At 40.2% G+C, this 21,080-nt stretch overlaps 1 protein-coding gene across 1 annotated transcript in view; it reads left to right on the forward strand.

Annotated features, from left to right (window-relative positions):
- The window catches only part of unc5ca (unc-5 netrin receptor Ca), a 239,398-nt gene that overhangs the window by 203,686 nt on the left and 14,632 nt on the right, over positions 1–21,080 (forward strand). Inside the window, exons 9-14 of the mRNA XM_030060679.1 lie at positions 6,404–6,595; positions 12,176–12,393; positions 13,556–13,691; positions 14,443–14,530; positions 17,915–18,083; positions 20,681–20,914. Of these exons, the coding sequence (XP_029916539.1) occupies positions 6,404–6,595; positions 12,176–12,393; positions 13,556–13,691; positions 14,443–14,530; positions 17,915–18,083; positions 20,681–20,914 (1,037 nt within the window). The remainder of the gene's footprint in view (positions 1–6,403; positions 6,596–12,175; positions 12,394–13,555; positions 13,692–14,442; positions 14,531–17,914; positions 18,084–20,680; positions 20,915–21,080) is intronic.

Consider the following 21,080-nt stretch of genomic DNA (forward strand, 5'->3'; position numbering starts at 1 on the left):
GAGAGAGAGAGAGCATGTGTGAGCACATGTGTAAACCAGGAATTTTCAAGAATTATACAGTTACACACGTACACACACACACATATAAAACATTCAGATTCATTCACAGGCATGCATGTGTACAACTACAAATACATAAAAATATGAATAAGAGGAAGCGTGCCATATACACTGACATATAGATAATAAGTGAGACAGGAGCATTCTCATTATCCTCCCAGACATATTCTGGGACGCACAATAGACAATAATATTAGCTAGAATATCATCATCATTATCATTTTTATTAATAGTGCACTTTTCAAGCAATAAGCACAAAGTGCTTAACGATGAGAAATTTCAAAACAAAAGCAGCAAAATAATAGAAACGTTTAGGAGTTGCAGGAGTTAAGCATATACACATATACACACAAGTTAAAACAAAAAAAAGCACAAAAGCAACAAAAAAACAAGACAATAGCTCATACACCAAGGAAGAAAATATGATCAGCTGTTGGGAAAAGCCATTTTGTAGAGATGAGACAAGATTTAAAAGCAGCCACAGAGTCAGCTGACATGATGCTCAGTGGAAGGCTGTTGCAGAGCCGAGGAGACAGAACTGCAAAGGCTCTGTCACCCTTTGTTTTTAACCTGGACTCTGGAAGAGTAGGAAGACACCAGACTGGTGGACCTGAGGGGCGTGTTCGGACTGAAAGGTGTAAGGGGTCAGTTATATACTCCAGCGTCAGATCATTCAGAGCCTTGTATGTGATTGCAAGCACTTTAAAATGAATTCTAAAAGAGACTGGAAGCCAGTACAGTGAGGCCAGGATTGCTGTAATATATGAGAATTGCTTTGTTTTGGTCAATAGTCTGGGTGCTGAATTTTGAACTAATTGGAGCTGCTCCAGTGTTCAGGCAAGTAAACAAGGCACTACAGTAGTCGAGGCAGGAGAGCATGTATGATTTTCTGTGTTGCTGCAGGACAGAACTGATCCAATTTTGGAAATATCCCTCAATTGATAAAAGCATGACTGGACTACTTTTTGTATATGCTTCTCCAGTTTCAAGTTACAGTCCAGGATAACGCCTAGAATTTTTGCAGCTGGCTTTATGTTGGGAGTGAGGAGGCCAAGGAGTGGTTGAATTTGTTGTGAGACATACTCAGGGCCAATGATGAGAACCTCTGTCTTACCAGAGTTAAATTTTAAGACGTTTTGGGACATCGGACTGTTCATGTCAAAGGAGCAACTATATAATGAAGCTAATTTTCCTGGTGTCTGAGGGTTTAAATGACAGGTGTAGCTGTGTATCGGAATGTATAGCTGTGTATCTTGCGGAAACCAGACTGAGACTTTTCAAAGATAATGTTGTTATTAAGTGCCTTAAGTAGTTGGTCCAGCACTATTTTTTCTGATTTTTGATGAGGAGGGCAGTTTGGAAATTGGCTGGAAGTTTTTTGAGTCAGTGGGATCTTACCCGGGTCCCTTTAGCAGTGGCTTAACACAAGCTCTAACACAAGTTTTAAATAGATGTGACACAACTCCAGAGGTCGAAGAGCCATTGATGATGGCCAGCAGTGCAGGGCCAATTGACTCTATTGCTTTTTACAGCAGTTTTGATGGGATAATGTCAAGGGGACTCGCTGATAGTCTCATGGGTGACACCGTTTTTATAAGATCCTGCAATGATATTGGGCTCAAACAATCCAGTACATCCAAGGAAGGAGCACTAAGAGTGCTTTCCCTAACACACATATACACACACATACACACACACCCTCTGGCTTGATGTCAGCTGTCTGTATAGTGTCTAAATTAGACTGTTTAATCAATACAGTCATTCTCACCCTCCTTACTCTTTCATGATTTGCATGCAAGCACACATGCAAGTGTATGTGTGTGTGTCTTTGTGCAAGTGTACATGCTTGTGTGTACATGTTCCTTTGCATGTGTGTATGTGAATTTCTGTCGGTGTGGGTGTATGTAATGTGTGCGTGTGTGTGAGCATCCTGACCTTTAGAACTGAATCTTCTCCCTCCTTCGCAGAGCTGTCAGGTAGTACTTGCTGGTACATCACAGACGGGATGTTTGATTATCTCTTTCTCTTCCCGGATGATTTATTGTTTATTCATTTCCTCTCTGTTGTGTCCACTCAAAGCCACACATTTTTAATCTAAATCCAATTTACCTGGGCTCGCGGGTGAGCGCTTTGGACATGAAGCTGCTTGTCAAGTACAATGGGGGGAAGCACAGGAGACATGATAGTTCACTGGTGGATAAAAATGTGTGTGGGGGAGTGTGTGTTTATGTATCTGTCCACGCTTTTATCTTTACATATGTGTTAGAGCTCCCGTGAGCACTTGTATCTATATAAATGCAGATGTCCACATTTAAGTGTATTTGTAGGTGCGTACCTAGCATTTCTGTGTTGGACCTTGCTCCCTTCCCCTTCCTATCACTGCTGATTCTGTCATTCTGGCTGTGCAGCGTACAGCCTCAGGCCATGCTCAGACACACACGGAGGTCCAGACACGTTATTCATTCATCAGGGTCTGGTCAGTGCAAAACCACTTTCAGTCCCTTTCTCAACATCCATCTTGTCAGAAAAAAGAAAGCCTATTATGCAAGGGTTTGAGGCAGTTAAAGAACATCAGACAGACAAAATGAAGGAATCAGCCAATTTCAATCAAAATAGCATTTTTTTGTTGTTGTTTTTGTTTTCGTGTATAGTAGCACGTTGAAAACAAAAGACTACAGAAGTGGACACAAAGATCCCTGAAAGGACTGGAGTACATTCTGCTTTTCTTGTAAGGATTATTCTCAGAGGTAGGGAAGAATGACACATACATATGTCGGATTTCCTAAGATCATTTGAGCTCAAATGAGCTATCAGTCCACCAAGGAATTTCTACTGTTTGCTCATGTAGAAAGAACCCATTAACTCCCTTTTTTACAATAATTGAACCAAATTTGTATGGGCTATCATGGGTGCCATATGTTCAATGACCCCAAGGCCCTCTCTCACTCCAAATTTTCTAAAATGACGACACATGGAAAATCTTTTTTTTTTTTTTTTTCCCCAATTCATGAAGTTCCTCTTTGACTTTGCAGAAATGGGTGCGTTTTATTCCAGCAGCGACCAAGCCATCCTGTTAGTGTGGCCTCACAGCAGCACAGCTACCGGTTTGCCTCTTGATAATTGTTAACCTATTCTGTTAAGGTGCACACCACTGTGGCTTTTCAAAGTCTGTACCTTTATTTTGTGCAATATATAACTTGTATAGTAGGGTTAATACAATACAAGATCAAGTACTAGTACCACCACTGTTAGTAGCACTGTAGTACAATAACATTAATAGTAATGTCGCACTCAATACATTTGCATACTTGGTCATAGATTGTGATATTGACTGCATTTTGTGGCAAAGTGGACAAAGGGAATTTAAGGCAGTCAGAAGAGTATAAAGGAAATTTGGCAGCAAAGGGAATCATTGGAATCCAGCGGTTGTACGCAGGTTATTCAAGCAGGTAGATTTGCTCAAATGGGAGATGTTGTTCCACTCATCTACAAATCAGACAGATGGAGGGAGAGAGACACAGAGGACATAGGCGATGGGAGAGAGGTGTAAAGGGAGGAAGATCTGAGACAGCGGGATCAAAACTTAAAGATAGATATTTTTAAACCCACTGACATGGCACACTTCATACACACATGCACACATGTATGGAGAACATGGGCCATAGCCTACTTAATGTATCCCAAAGTGTCAAGACTGCAAATTAAGCCTCTATACCAGATAACAGATGGCAATAACAAATTTAGCAGCATTATCTCTTGGGGCTGCCTGGCACATCACTACTCAGTCAATTGTGCTGGGGAAACTTTTAAGTTAGATTTTAAAAGAAGGAAGATAAAAAAGATTCCCTAAGTGGATGATGGTGATGATGATGATTGCGATGATAATTAAGCTGATGAAGCTTCTACTTAAGAAGATTATCAAATTCTATTCCCTCTTGCCAAGTGGAAGGACCTTGATAATCAAGTGACTTTATGAGTCAGTTTAGTTAGGGCATTTAGTTGGGCTATTTATGAGCCCATATTTTCATCACCACAAAATATGAACTGCTAACTTAGACAAAATCAATATGGGTTCAATTTTACAGGTGCTACAACACAAGCTATGTTTTGAGATAAAAGAGATGAACTGTCCTACTTTTTGTAAGGTATTTCAATCAATAAACAGACAAACTAGTTGCTTTTATTCATCATGTTAGCTAAGGGTAAGTTAAGGTAACAAAATCAGTTTGGTTAAGGTTAGGAAAATGTAAAAACAAATAAACAAATAAATAAATAAAGGAAATGAAATGCTGAAAAATGTATTTCTTGGCATGCTCTTGAACTTTGGTTGTGTTGAAGGCAGGCCTATTCTGCCTGTCCTAACTTCAACATAGCAACACAACACAATACAACACAACATAAAAAACTATATACCATAATACTATTTCAGTGTCAAAGTGCTACATATTTTAAAAACATGCCAAGAGAATAGACTTTTTTTCAGATTTGTTTAATGCCTGGGGGTCCAGACCTTTCGCATGATCGCATTGTCAAAATTTTGGAGTTTCAGGAACAAAATTGTTGTGTGGATAGTTTTGGTGTGGCTTGGACAAAGCGCCCAAATATATTTCCTGAAAATGATGTTCATTAAGTTCAGTCGCAAACTGAAGTATGAGACTTTTTTTTTTTTGTTTTTTTTTTTTTTGTTTGGCCCTTTCCGCTTAGCTCCCCACCCCTGAGACATAAGAAGTGGTTTGTAGCTCCCTCTATTGGTAGATTCACAACAAACATCCTCAGAGTGACCTCTCCTGTGTGTGTGTGTGTGTGTGTGTGTGTGTGGGTGGGTGGGTATGTGAGTGTGTGTATGTGTGTGTCATGCTTGTCAGTGCAAAAGCATATGTGAGCCGTCAATGTTTGTGTGCATCATCAAAGGATTCTTTCATGCATAATCAAGTTCATGCTTTCTGAACTTGTTCTGATGCGACAACAGCAAATCCTTTAGCAAATGACTCAGGCTGTTTGTAGCTAAAAGCCTGTTATCTCCCTCTCAACTTTAAGGGCGGATTAAAAGGAGCATTCCTATACTTTTCTGTCTTCTTCTTAATAGCTGCAGACAAATCCCCTCCTACCAGCTACAGAGGACATGATTATACAAGGAGTGCTTTAAGTGTGAGAGACTGCTTGAAAAAGTTTCACAGATGCTTTCATGTTGAATGTGTAGACTAGTTTGTTTTTCTGCTTTGATGTTCAAGTGCATTTTGGCTTCATTTGCCCCCCTTTCCTCTCTTCTCTTCTCTTCTCTTCTCTTCTCTTCTCTTCTCTTCTCTTCTCTTCTCTTCTCTTCTCTTCTCTTCTCTTCTCTTCTCTTCTCTTCTCTTCTCTTCTTGGTTGTATTCCGTCCTTTGTTTCCTCTTCCCTACTGTCCTCTACTATCATTCCATCTCCTCTTTGCTGCTCTCTTGTCCTCTCTCATGATGTGTTCTTCCATTCACCTCTCTTTTCCTGTCCTCCCCTTCATTTCTATCCTCTCCTCTCATCTGCTGCTCTATCCTCACTTTTCCCCTTCTCTCTTTTCTTGTTTGTCCTCTCCTCCTCTCCTCGTGTGTCCCATTTTCCTCACACCTGTTTGTCCTCTCCTCTTTTGTCCACACCTCCCTTTTTCTGTGCTCTCAGCCTGTGTCCTCCATACTCACCTTGTCCTTTACTTGCTTTCCTCTCTCTGTTCCCCTCCTCCTCTTCTGTTCAGGTCTACTTTGTATGTTTTAGCGTAGTTGGTATCTTGCATCATCTCTATCACCGTTTAATTAACTTCGCCATCTCTTCTAGTGCTAGATAATACTGATTGTTAATTGGAAATTCAGCATTTGTTCTCTCCAAGTCACCATTAAAGTTTTAGTGAAATTGTGAAAGGATGTTAGGACCCTTGTAAAATAATTAACAGCCTTATTAAGTTTTAAGAGTCGGTGTCACTGTCTTTATGAAAGGTGTCTCTCTATTCCTCGCCTTCTGTCTAGGCAAATTAGAATGTTCCACAAGCTGGAGGGCTATTTAAAACTTTTGTTTGAGATTGGACCTATTGAAATGGACCTTTGAGTTTGATCATTTGAAATTGTCTTACACAAGTGAGGAATTACAGTGAGCCATATCAAATCAACTTGAAGTGACAATTGCAAGATAATTCATCTAGTCTCATATTGCAACGTTCTCTTTTAATACTTGGCTACTTGAAGGAAGAGGATTTATCATGATTGTGTCTATCTATTTTTTGGCAGGTTTCCTCTTAAGAGGATCAATTTTGTAACAATCTCTCTCGCTCTCTCTCAATAATATTATGTCTGTCTTTTTCTCTTTTTATCCCCTCTAGCTGCTCCCAGTACAGATGATGTGGCTCTGTATGTGGGCATTGTCATCGCCGTCATTATGTGCCTGGTCATCTCTGTCATCGTTGCACTCTTTGTCTACCGCAAGACACACCGTGACTTTGACTCGGACATCATTGACACCTCAGCGCTAAATGGAGGGTTCCAGTCTGTTAATATCAAAACAGCCCGATCAGGTGAGGATGGATATGGAAAATGACTCTTGATATTATATCTGGCAGTAAGAGAGAGAGAGCTGTCATAATGTCACGGTGGTGAGTGGGAGTCCAACCCATTATATCAGGACTACACAGCATATGCTTCAGCCTGCATTAGCCACCCAGACATGCCGTGGAAAGCCTTTTTTATGATACTCTACATATTGATCCCCTAGGAGAAATTTTTAATTTGCCAGAGCAGCCAGAGCACAAAGATGTCAGAGCACAAAGTCAGCTTCTGAACAGCAAGGAAATTCACTGTGAAGGACACTTCAGCAGCTTGCTGACATGGAGGATTGAACCCAGGTCTTCCAGTATAAGGACAGTCTCCGTATTCTCTAGGCCACCCTGCTGCCCACAAGGTGATAGGACCATAAAAGCCCCCTTTCCCACCAAGAAGTTGCTGGGTCTTGCTCTTAAAGAGGGTTTCAGGGACAAATCAAGTACCATATGCTTTTGTGTGTTTGTGTTTCCATTGCACCCTGAGAACAGTGAACAAACAAGGAGTGAATAAGGAGAAAGTGTCTAGTCATTGTCCATGTGACTGACCACAGCAAAACAGGTTCCTCTGATGGAAATAAGAGTAAGAGTTCCTGGTTCCTCAAAAGAGTTCCTGTACTCCCTGGACAATTCCTGTAGTGGAAAATGGGCATGAATAAGACCTAATCAACATAAAGAGGCTGAGTTGTGTTTTACCCCTTACCCTGTTTTGCCCTGTTGCATTTGATGAAGCATATCCTTTTTTTTAAGTCCATGCTCTCTCTCTCTCTCTCTCTCTCTCTCTCTCTCTCTCTCCTCTCATAGACTGTACACTCTACTATGTGAGAATAACTGTACTTTCTCCATTTGCTGATGGTTTTGATGCTGATAACTATCACTGTGTCTCTTTATTCTGACACTGGCTGTCAATCTATAATGGCTCTGATCTCTGTCTCCAGTGAAGACTGGTGTTTTCCATCAAGGCATCTTCCTCCCTCCCTCTCTGTCTGTCTGTCTCCCTCTCTCTCTCTCCCTCAGTCTCTCTCTCTCTCTCTCTCTCTCTCTCTCTCTCTCTCTCTCTCCACCTCCCCATCTGAACATTCGGATGAATCACATTTCCTGTTTATCAGCATCCTCCTCTCTCCCTGTGTCTCCATCTCTCTCTCGCCCGCCCGTCACAGTGACTCCTACTGTAGGCAGACACTCCCTGTTTGTCTCCTCGCTAAAGTGGAGCCATATTTCACTCACTCTCTCCCCTGTCTGTGCTGTCATTTCTCCCTATCTCAGTCTATGGGAAATGGATAAGCAAGCAGTTTTCAGCCTCTGCAAACACACATACACAAACATCACAGCACCAACCCAAGTTTGTGTAACATAAATTAGCTGGCTAAAATGGTTAATGGCAAAACAAGTGCTCCTATTGCTGCTTCTCATGCACTACATCAACGAGTACTCAAAATAATTTTCCATGTCTCTCTTTGGTCAATGTTAAGTAATAATCAGTAATAATGCAAATACTGTGTTAATTTAGTTGAACAACTATTAAAACTACAAGCCACATCTCAGCAGGGTGGGGTTTGACCAGTATCTTATGCACCTCAAGCAGAAATACTTTGATGTGTGTGTGTTTGTGGTTCAGTGATGGGTGCAGGATTAAAATTCAAATCATGGTATACAGTAAAAAAGAAAAGTGGGGTCGGAGAGGATGGAATGCAATTTGCTAGACAGCAAGCCAGAGTGATTGTGAGTGTGTGTACGTGTACGTGCGTGTGTCAGTGAGAGTGTGTATGTGTGTGTGTCTTTGCATGAGTGAGGACTGGGTGACATTTCCTCAGTGAAACATTAGGATGCTTGTCACTCTGTGTTGAGGGACCGTCTCCGATTACTATTAATGAAGAATTATGTGTGTGCGTGCGTCCGTGTGTGTGTGTGTGTGTGTGTGTGTGTGTGTGTGTGTGTGTCAATTTCAATTCAGTTGAATTCAAAGGGCTATATCGGCATGGGAAACAGACTTTTACAATGTCAAAGCAAGTGTTCAATAAAAACAACAAAAATGAACATTAAACAGTGTAATTGCTGTTAGAGTTCTATATACAAATACAGATATATACAGATAGTTAAAAAATAATAATAATAACCAAAAGGGGAAAAAAAATAAAAATTAGATTTGCATTTTAAAAATGTATATAAATACAAATGAGTGAGAACTATACAAACACTGTAGCCTTTTTTTTTAATAAATGAATATATATACTATTCTGCACATACAGTATGTCTCTCTCACTCGCGCTGTCTCTCTCTAACTCCCTCTCACACTCTCTCTTTTCTCCATCCCTTTCAATTTGCCTTCCTCTATATTATTTACATTCCCTCTCCTCTCTCATCCTGTTTCTCTGTCTTTCTCCCACCACCTCCCTCCCTTTCTCTCTCTTCTTCTCTGGCCCTGTGTTAGTTGTTAATTAAATTTCAGCAGGGATGATTTGGCAGGACTGCCCGCTGGCTTTAAGGGTAGCAGCCTGATGATAGAGAGAAAAAGACAGAAGAAGAGAATGATAGGTGATAGATGATGGGTGGGGGTGGGTGGGTTGTGGGGGTTGCTAATGAGGGATCAGGAAATTAGGATGGATGGGGTTAGGGAAGCAAGTATTCGATTTCAGGCCTTAGGCTTGAAATTCAGAACTCAGCGTGAAAAAAAAAACATTGAAGAAATCTGCACAGGTAAATAGCCTTTGTGTGATCCTCAACCCAATTAAATCCTGAACACTTGCTGGATTTAGTGGGCATGCTACGTTATGTAATTTTCATCCTGATCTTCCTAATTTATGTTTAAATCAATTTTATTATTACTCTGCTATTAGTTCAACTTGTCTTAAAGTAAAAGAATTGTGACCAGAGGGGTAAAGGCTCAACTCCATTAGTGACTGTGTTTGTACTCTTTGTGGGTCCTTTGGAGCAAATACAGCACTTTCATACAATCAAAGTAACTTAAATGTTACCCATATGGGATATTCTCTATTTATCATTGTCAAATGCATTATGATTATGATCAGTGGCACTAGACTCTGTAGCTTCTGTGAGCTGCTTTTTCCTTGGGTGCTACTTAGGATGTTTATCTTTCTAAGTCTACCAGAAAGAAAATGGGTCAAGTAACTGGCAAACAGAACATAAGAGCTCCCAGATTGGACCAAATTAAAGCAAACATAAAACTCATGCAAACACATTACAACTAATGTAACTGAAAAAAGACTGCTGATGCTAATTTCTTGATTGCAGACACAAGTGGATTATTGAGAAAATCCTCCAGAAAGAAAGTCTTTAGTCAGTATTAATAATTCAGATCAATATTTATTCAAAACCCGAAGTAATTAAACAAACTTTAAGTTTTACCTCAGAAAGCCTAGGAGCAATCAGACATCAGACATGTATGTATATTTGTGTGTGTGTGTGTGTGTGTGTTCTATAGGTAAAATCAGCAGTTACTGACACCACCCAAAAGCATGCTAATCAACACATTGATTAGCATGCAGCGCCAATTAGCTGCTCCATGCTCTCTGGAGTTGCCCCATGGCTTACTATAACCTTTCCGTGCTAAATAATGTAATTCCCAGTTATGCAGTTTTGCTGTGCACATACACGTGTCTATGTGTGTGTGTGTGTGTGTATGTCTGTGTGTGCTGTGTGAGCATATGTATGTGAGTGTTTCTGTATGTAAGTATGTGTGCTAGGCTTATTATTCATATCATTGTTATGCATGACATGTGCTGGCCCATGCGATGTTCATGTTACACGTTGTTCCATATATGCATGCAACCGTTTTTACAGTTGTGTGTGAGTGCATGTGTACGTGCCTGATTTCTGTTGATGTATGTATCAACTGTAAATTTATGTATGTGTTTACCTGTAGTACATGAAAATATCAGTCACCACTACTAGGAGATATGCTGCAGCGTTATGCATTATAGACAGGTGTTGATAAGCATTAGCGCACATCCGCTGTGACAGCTCAAGTGTAAACAATGTCTGTTGAACATACAGTGATCAGGGACACAGACAAAAATTAAGCAGTCTGTAATTAAGAGGAGACAGTACCTGTGCTAGTTTCAAGGTAATATGTAACCCAGCATAACAGGCATGTGGGGGAGAGAGATTTTTTGTTTTGTTTTGTTTTGTTTTGTTTTGTTTTGTTCATCATAATTGATCATAATTGATTCATCTTTACATTCAAATTTGAAACAGGTCTACTCTAGAGATAAAACACATTTGGCTTTATATATTGCCTATAAGTTGCACAACATTTTCATTGCTGGTACCCATACCTTCTGATACTTTTGTTCAAACATTTCTACTTAACTCATTGTAGTGTTGACATTATCAGTTGTGCATATGTATAATGACCGTCTTTTGCTACATCCTTATTTAAACTGTATTTTGTGCTGTTGCCTTGATTCAGTTTCAACACAGTTTAATGTTTATCTGTCTTTCTTTATCCTAAACATGCCTGGTATTTGGTCACATATCATGAAACGTACTATTCCACTGACAGTATTTTGCTATGTAGCGAAAATGAGGGGTCAGAATTGGATTCCAAATTGGACTTTATGGCCTTGAAAATTTGATATTCATTTAGCAAAATCCACATTTTTTGGGTGTTATGATGAACCTTGATGCTTCTCTTCTGAGTCCACTACACGCTGAGCATCATGCCATATGGAAGATTAGGGTAAAGATATTGCAGTTTTCAGAACACAATAAACATGAAAACGCAGATATCCTATTAACATAATCCAAACAGACCAGCTCAAGGGTGCTAACATGCAATACTGTCATGTTTTATAAATATCACTGCCTGTAAGGCAAAGGTGCAGAAACAGTATTTGACTAACACAAATGAAGTGTGACATGCTGAGCATTTCTGAATAGAGGGGGACCGGATTCAAGTGTGACAGCTTCTTTGATTGTGGGAGTAAAGTCAGAGTTGCTCTATGCCACATAAAGAAAACGCTTCACGCTTTGTGCTCTCCAGAGCTCAATCACTTCAATTGAACGGGTCAATGCCATTCTATGATGATACATTATGAACTGAGCGGTGCAAATTCTAGCAGAAAGTACACATTTAGATATGACCTAATAACTTGTTTGTTTCTTTAGCAATAAATTTGTTGCATTGAGGCACCCCCCCCCCCCTCCCACATACACACACACACACACACACACACACACACACACACACACACACACACACACACACTGCAGCAGCCATGGCTAGTCCTTCATCTAGTGAATACCCCTATCTAATATAAATTATATAAGGTCTTGATCATTTATATTGAAGTTTAACATCTCTCTTTTTCCTCACCCTTTTGGTTCTCACTGATATTCTACTGTGTTGCAATTTGTGCTACTTATCATATAATTTGCTCCTCCTTGTTCCTCCCCTTCTTGGAAATATTTTCTCTATCCTACTGTAATTCTGGATGAACATTTGATGGTGCCTTTATAATTGGCCAATGCTACTCATGATGTAAAATCATCATTCTGTCTCTAACTGTTACCCTTTTTTCTTAACCCCTTCAACTCTAGCTGATCTTCTGACGGCTCCTCCTGACTTGACCAATGCCGCAGCCATGTATCGTGGTCCTGTGTACGCACTACACGACGTATCTGACAAAATCCCTATGACCAACTCTCCTCTCTTGGACCCCCTGCCGAACCTGAAGATCAAAGTCTACAACTCTTCAGGTCTGGTCACACCGCAGGATGACCTAGGAGGGGACTTCACATCTAAACTGTCTCCTAAGGTGAGGCTTTAGGGTTTGTCCAGCTGTTCCCACACCGCAGGAGCATTAAAGCATAGGATTTGTATATTCCCAGTCACATATATACAAAAACAAACACCATTAGTATACACCCAGCTCATTCTGCCAATTTTCTCTGTCTGCCCTTTCATCTACATGCCAGTTGTCAGAAGTGTGACACAAATGAGACCACTTGTCACCATCACAGCACCTGCTATGACACAGTGTAGGTGCTAAACTCAATGGGTCTGGGCTCCACAAATCGCCAGCACTTTTTTATTGATTTTACTTGTTTGAAAGATTTTTAAATATGTCACTTTTTGCACTTCTCTAGGACTATTAATTGGCCTTGTCTATGGATTTGCACACAGTGAAATAAATCCCTATCAACCCTGTTTGCTATGGGTATAAACTCCTAAATCTTGGAACTGTAGCTTGCATCTCACTACAGACATTTACAAGATGCAATGTAAAACAGCTCGTGCCACTTACCCTAAGGAGGTGTTATTGGACTATGGTAATTCCATCCTCTCATCACTGAAAGCTAGCCTTGCCCTGTGGCAGCACTCCCAGGCACCAACAGTTTGCTACCCTATAGCAATCCAGTTCATTTGGCCACTCAAAAATATATTACCAAATACAGTAAAATCCTAGTGGCAACAAGAGCCTGAGGTTAGATCAACAGAACTGGCAGAAGTGAAATACCTTAAATATTTGATGACTTGGCCTTTGAACATTTACTCTTTGCTGTCAATGCTTTCCTTTATTTTACCTCCCAGTTGACCAAGGCCCTTGGTGAAAAAAAAAAAAATGAATAGTGTGAATCTTGATGAACAGAGGTTGGTCTGGCAGTACAGTTTTGAATGATAGCCATTGTAAAAGGTTGTTCTCCAACCCAAAGTACATCTGCTTTATGCATCTGCATCTATGTGCTGTTTTTCCAGTCCATGACCCATGGCATTAGAGTGTATGCATATTAAAAGTGAGATTTCTATGATGGATACATCTGTGCTGCTCTGCAACTGATTTTGACAGCCAAAACTAGACTTTTCATTGGTTTTTACTATTTACCATTTATGACACCATGATCCTTTATATCTCACCATAGCACCATGCCCAATTCATGCTTTATTTTCCGCACTGACTGTTACCTTTCCATTCCTAGGTAACCCAGTCTCTGTTGGATAACAGCGATACCATGAACTTTCGCAGCCAGAGCTTGGCCCGATCACGAGACCCTTCTTGCACTGCTCATGGATCTTTCAACAACCAGGGAGGACACCTCATTGTACCCAACTCTGGTAAATTTAGTGCACCGTGCACACTTTTTTTTTTTTTTTCAGTCTGCTTAATTAGGACTCTGGTTGCTGTCTAGTGTGATTTCTTGCACCGTTTAACTGCATCACACAACACCATCATTTGTAACTACATTTCATGTAGTTACAAATGTGGCTAAGTTCCAACAGCATTTTTCATTTGTTCATCACTACACTGACAACAAAAGAGCTCAACTCTTAGTTCTCTTTGCTCTCTTCTAAGCAAGGCATGATTACTACCTACCAGCTAGTGCTAGTATACTACAGCAAGTACTTTTGCTACTACTACTACTACTACTACTACTACTACTATGGGAAATATGATTAACTGTACCCGCCAATTGCACCAACCACTGCATAGTCATCATACTACACACAGTTGCCTTTGGATATTCTCAAGCTAGATTAAAAAATAATAATAACTTCTGGTCGACTCATAAGTCAGGCATTAAAAGCTTTGGGCAGTGAAAAATAATGAATAATGAAACGCAGTGATAGGAAGCAGCTCTCAGGAGCTATGAAACATTGTAACACAATTCACTTGATGATATATTTAGGAGAAAGTTTTACATGAGTTGCCTTTAATAATGATTAGTCAATAATTAATCGTGATGATTAATTAACTTATAATGCTTTGCCCATTCAATAATTCAGATGCGTGCGGTGGAATTAGTAAATCTAATGCGAGAATTCTGTCTCCCTCCCTCCATCCATCCATCCCTCTTCCCTCCTGCAGGTGTCAGCTTACTTGTTCCAGCAGGAGCCGTTCCTCAGGGCAGAGTGTATGAGATGTATGTGACTGTGCACAGGAAGGATAGCTTGAGGTACGTTTCTCCCCCTCTTTCCCTCAGTTTTTGCTGTCTGTTTGTCACTCACTCTCTGCCTTACCTTCTCCATCGGTCTGCCTCCTCTCCATAACCTGCTTATCTCTCTCCTTGGTCTTTGTCTTTCCGTGTTTTTCGTTGTGTGCATATCTTTCTCTTTCCCTACTCTCTTTCTCCCACTTTCTCCCACTCGCTCCATCACTCTCTCTCACCTCCTGTATAGCTGCCTCTCAGGGTTGTTTGTGTGGCTGCGTGGGGAAGGATTCACAGCATGACATTAGGCTTCAGATGTGCAGTGAGGCTAAATCATCATTATTTGCTGTGTGATTCTCTCCATGCACACCGTCTTTTGGTGACTCAGTCAACAGAGGTCAATTAACACCTCACGATTCCCACAGTATGCTAATAGCGGGATTAAAACTCCTACTTCTGCGGATCTGAGGAGATTATGATGCAATATTTTACAGATTAGTGATTACCTTCTTAAAATTTTAATCTCTGACGTAATCCACAGAAACACAGTCAAACACAGTACTATGATGTCATTGCATTTAATAAAGTGTGTGCTGCTTTGCTGACAAATTCCATAGAATATGCAGTTTAACCATCTAAAGCAGTTTGGAGAATTGTATTTGATGATTGTTATTATCAAAATGTAGCACCGGTACTTACAGAGATGTGAAACTGCTAGAGGCTATTATTTCACAAGCTAAAAGATCCTTTTGCTTGTCATGTTTGTGAGTGATCCAAAACTCAATCACCTCTCTTTTTGAAAACATATGCAAACTGATTACTGTGTTTTCACAGTAACTGTAACAGATTAGTGGCCATTTTTGGGATTACTGTAATCCTGTTACAAGTCCTGTAATCCTTTATTCCAAAGCCCTGTGCATAAGGGAGCTAAAGCTTTCTGTTAATGCATAAGGGAGAAAATTTCTGTATTACAGCTGTTGTGTGAAAATGTCCCAGCTTCAGTTTTAGTGGATTGTTTTGCCCATCATTTGAAAGCATACCTGGTCTACTGTCGTGTGGGTAAATTCCACAACCCCGAGGGCTCATGAAACAGCTAGGGCAAACGTCCAAAACCCACTGCCTGTGAAAAACACTCACAAATGCGTGCACACACACACATGCACTCATACCCACATGCACACACAAATGACAACCAGTGTGAAAATAACAATGTGGGGGGTTTTGTGTTTTCCCCCTGTGTGAACAGCTAACATTTGAGAGATGTGAGGGCTTCATTTGGCAGAATCGATACATTTCCTGATGATGTGCTCCACCTTTCCTCTCAGAAACTGACGGTCAATAAAAAGCTATACAGTTTATTTTGCAGACATGCTGCTTCTCTGTATCTTTGTGCTGTTGTGTTTTACCCACTGACACAGCTGAACCAGTGTTAAAGTCCACAGCGACTGTCAATAGTAGTTTGTAAATATCTGTGGAAAGCATTAAGACCTCTGGAAAAGGTGAGCTGAAAGAACACATGTTACAGTATGGGTCAAAACACCTTATATGACCCATTCCCCCTCAGGCATCCCCCTTTGCCTCTCTCGTGTCAACTGGAGTCAGAAAGAATTAAGTCTATTGCAGTGCGCTACAGTATTTCTCAAACCTCCTCTCTGTCTTGTGTGTTCATCTCAGTCAACGGTAAATCATGCATCCATGCAAGACTTCATATGGAACAAACCAGAATCAGGTGGTTTACCTCATTAAGATAAAACCCTCAGACATCACTCTTTGTTTTACCACACAAAGCAACATTATAACTCCGTCCAAATTTAAAATCACACAAAAATCAATAGCACTACAGCGCATTAAGAGTTAGAAAACTGTGCATGCTTTTACAGCGCAAGTCATACTGTCTATATCTCAGTACACCATGTTTCCCCTATCCATGTGAGCTCTTCCTGGGTCAATAGCTCCAGCAACATGGAGCTGTTGAATCAATAATGCTTCTGAGGATTAGTGCCTCCTGATATAAGGTGGGCTAAAAAAAAGAAAGAAAGAAAAAGAAAAATTACCGTTACAAGTGAGCCTCATGTCTTGTATATGGGCTCTTTCTCACTCAATAAATATTTTCTCCAACATGAGGCTGGAAAGTGAATGGATCATGCAATACATATGAGAGGACTACCACTACTATCCCTACTTAAACAAACAAACAAACAAAATCAATAGATTTTTTTGGAGCAGAAATGTAGATGAATTTGAATTCACTTCATGCAACAAATAGAGTTTTCTCACATTTTTCGGTTTGTATCCACAAGAGGGCATTGCAGTGTAAGCAGATAGAGCTTTGAAGTATTTTTTTTTTTTTTTTTTTTTTAAATCCCTAAAAATACACTATACTCTGTAGCGAAGCAGACAGTGTTGTGCACATTGGACTCATTACTATAAATGTTCAAATGTAATCCAAAAGCCCTGAACTGATGATAGCCCTAGAGAGGTCTATACTAATTATTTAATAATTATCTGATTTGAGTTTTAGTATGCTATGTCTTGATATAATCTCAACATTCTTAAATTGTGTATTTATTTTTTATTGCATAATTTATGTGCATTTGTTAATTTAAAAAAAGTCATCATTCACTGTAAGAGTTTGTGTTTATATGCAAATTGAAATGTAAATTGGAATTTAAGCGACAGTATTTTTTAGGACAATGTAGACAGTAATTTCTATTTGTGCTGCAATAGTTTCAGGCTTTGCCTCGTCATCATTACTTTGCACTTTAATATTAAATGGCTGCCTAAATACTAATACAGTTTATTGTTTAATATCTAAAGTAGTCTCAGTAAATGGGTTTGGAGCCAATGCATCAGGCAGCACTCTGTTGCTGTGCTGTAATGTGGCTAGCAAGTCTTACTGGTCCCATGGAAGTGAGCTGGCAAGCAGAAAGTAGATCCTGTGACCTGGCTTCCGTGGTAAATTGTTTTTTATTCACGTCCTGTGAACTGCTGACTCCTGCTGTGGTTCAGCTGGAGCCCCTGCTGACTAGTCATCCTCTGTTTGAATTTGTGCTGTTCCACCATGTTTTTTTTTTGTTTGTTTGTTTTGTTTTGTTTTTCTGCTGTAATCTAATCAATTCTGTTTTATTTTCACTTCACCTTTCTTGCTGCATTCTATTTTTTGTCTTCTAAACTGGGCTAGCCTATTCTACTCTAGACTAACTTTACATCTGTATTATTCATCTCCAGATCCTCCATAAATAAAAATTTAACAACTCAGCAAAAGAGACAGAAGTGAAATCAATACATTTTAAAATTGTGTAAATCAATACATGTTGTGCATACGGTGCGAGCAGGTTGAGCGATCAGAACAGCCATTTAACAGTTTGCTCTAACCTGCCATTTCACCTCGGTGTTATCCATCCTCCCCAGACCCCCAGTGGAGGACATCCAGACAGTGCTGAGTCCGGTGGTGAGCTGTGGGCCACCAGGAGCCCTGCTGACCAGACCAGTGATCCTCACCATCCACCACTGTGCTGACAACGACCAGGAAGACTGGCTCATACAGCTGAAAAACCAACTGGCCATGGGGGAGTGGGAGGTGAGTTGTTGAAAGATCATATTTATTTCTTTTGCACAAATGGGTTATTTCTTTTATGCACAAAGAGGTGCAGAAGGCATTTACACAAAATAAGCACAGACAAATGCACCAATTATTAAAATACATGCAAGTATGTAGTACAATCTAGATAGCCATGCATATGTACTTATACTGTATGCCCACCAGCTTGGTGTTTATTATACCACAAAATAAAAGGCTACTTATTAATATAGGGGTGTCCCAGTGGCTCACTGTGTAGAGCATGTTCCATAGGGCGGGATTCATACATGCTGTATGTCATCTCTTTTCTGCTGAAATGTTTCAAAAAACTGCCCCAAAAATAGCCTTTAAAAATTACTAATTTTGAAAAGATTTTACTAGTGTTTTTAGTAGTAGTAGTGATTTTATTAGCCTATAGACCATATAATCTGTTTGCACCCATAGCAACTAGACCTGGAGGCCATATGCATTGTAGTTTACCATCTTCCTTGTTGTCATTGTTGTTTTTCTTCTGGTGTTCTTCGCCGTACTGGTGACAGTTCAGCCTCCAGCCATGAATCGAACATTTCATGTTCTCTAAATTAATTAATTGTTGTCGGCTTTTTGGCTCGGGCAGGTGTTATTGTTAGCGAGATTGATTAATAGTAGCAGGAGTGATAAATCAAATCAAAGAGACTGTTCATAGTATCATAGTCTCTTATTTATAAGGACAGCCGTTATTCAGAAATGTCAGACTGCAGCATGCCACAGCTGACCAATCAGAAATTAACAATCCACAGAGAGATGTAATAGAAACTGTTGTCTTACCTCAAAATTTTTGCGTGCATCACACACACACTTACATACATGCAGGGTGAGAAAGAAAGAAACAAAGAAAGAATGAAAGAAAGAAAGACAGAAAAAGTTTGGTAAATATGTAAAGTGCCTACAGGCTACCAGACAAGCAGGGGTTTGAAGACTCCTATCAGAAGTAATTTGTTATGCTCCAGCCGTCCTCCTCCTCTCTCATCTTTCTTCTTGTGTTTCTATCCCTCCTCCTATCCTTCTCTCTCACTCTCTTCTGCAGTGCTTCCCAGCATGAAATCTCTACCTCAGCATTCCATGTGTGTGTATGTGTGTGTGTTTGTGACTGTGCATGCATGTGTCCATGTCCGTTTCTCTGTCCGTGTGTATGTGTATCCCTGTGTGTGTATGTGTGTGTGTGTGGGTGTGTGTGATAAGGCTGTCTTGCAGCATCAGTGTGTCTACAAGGCCCCTGCATTCTGTCTTCTATTGCTTATCACAGCTCAACACAATGTCTCTGCACAATTAGCCATGCATACGATTCTGTGTGTGTGTGTGTGTGTGTGTGTGTGTGTGTGTGTGTGTGTGTGAGAGAGAGAGAGAGTGTGTGTATGTGTTTGTGTGTCTTTATTTATGCATATGTGTGTGATAGAGAGAGACAGAAAAAAAAAGAGAGAAGGGAAAATGGGAAGAAAAGAGTGGTTGAAGAAAAAAAGTGAAAAATAGAATTTCACCAGGAAGTCAATTTATTTTTCTCTTATTGCAGTAAAATATCCATTTCCATCAGTATGTTTGCCCCTAAAACAGGGAAAGGAAGATAATTGAATTCTCCTCACATCAGGGGGGGAAACAGCCATGGTTGTGATTACCAGTAATAACAGATTCATACCATGTTGCTCTCCTACCATTTTCTATTGATTCAACTTATCTATGGGAGCACAACTCCACATGAACTGTGTTTCAAAACCCAATATTTGTACCACACAGTGACACACAGATACATGAAACACACAGGTTTGCATGATCGTCCACACCCAGGGTAACACACGTACACACACACACACACACACACACACATACACACACACACGGATACGCATACATGAACAACTAATTGGAAATTCGATATTCATAAAAAAGATGGCAGTATGTTTGGGCATCCTCCCACAGCCCAAAGAACCATATAGATTTACCATAACTCACGCTGTGACAGAGAGGCAGAAATGACATGAGCAACAGCTCACAGATAATCACAGTGAAATTGAACACACTTCACAGACAAGCACAATACAACAGCTCAACACAAGTGCTATCTGTCTCCTAATGGAAACCTTGATTTACTTTTAGAAGTCAGATGTACAGACAGGAGTACGTTTAAATTGAAATTTCAGTTTCATGTCTGGAGGCACAAACTTAGATGAATAAATGCATCAACACTCTGTTTGGTCCAAAACCCTGTAACTGGTTTTCCTCAGCTAAATTAAAACACAAACTACAGGTATCACACTGTGCTTATTATCTTATTTAAAAGAACCTAAAGCTAAAATGATTAAAATTCAGTAGTGTCAGTTGGTCTTTCTGATGTTAAACAACATGTAGCCTATTTATTGTCGCCACCTCTGTACACCCGTCGGCGCTGCCAGTTCACTAAAATCACCTGTCGGTAATGACAGAGGAACACATCAATTAGGCTACAAACACAACCCTGTTTGTTTGAATTAATGACAAAAGGCTTCAAAGAGAGCTCTGATTATGATTTGTAACAGGCTGAATATGTCTGGATGTGCCACATACTGACCATATTGTTCCTACAGGATGTAGTGGTGGTGGGAGAGGAGAACTTCACCACCCCCTGCTATGTGCAGATGGACTCGGAGGCGTGCCACATCCTTACAGAGACCCTGGGGACCTACTGCTTGGTGGGCCAGTCAGTCAGCAAGGCAGCCGCCAAGAGGCTCAAACTGGCTGTGTTTGGACCAGTATCCTGCACGACACTGGACTATCACATCAGGGTGTACTGTCTGGACGATACACAGGACGCACTCAAGGTGAAGTGTCATACCTGGAGGAAACACACATTCATGAATTTTGGTTGAGTTGCCATTGAATTTATCCATATTTTCATGCACGGACTCTAGGGGTGTAATGATTTATTGATTGCATCAGTGCATCAGTTATGAATTCTGCCATTCAGTTAATTCAGTATGTTAAATA

The sequence above is a fragment of the Myripristis murdjan genome, chromosome 9 (assembly GCF_902150065.1).
Source record: "Myripristis murdjan chromosome 9, fMyrMur1.1, whole genome shotgun sequence".
Taxonomy (NCBI): Eukaryota; Metazoa; Chordata; class Actinopteri; order Holocentriformes; family Holocentridae; genus Myripristis; species Myripristis murdjan.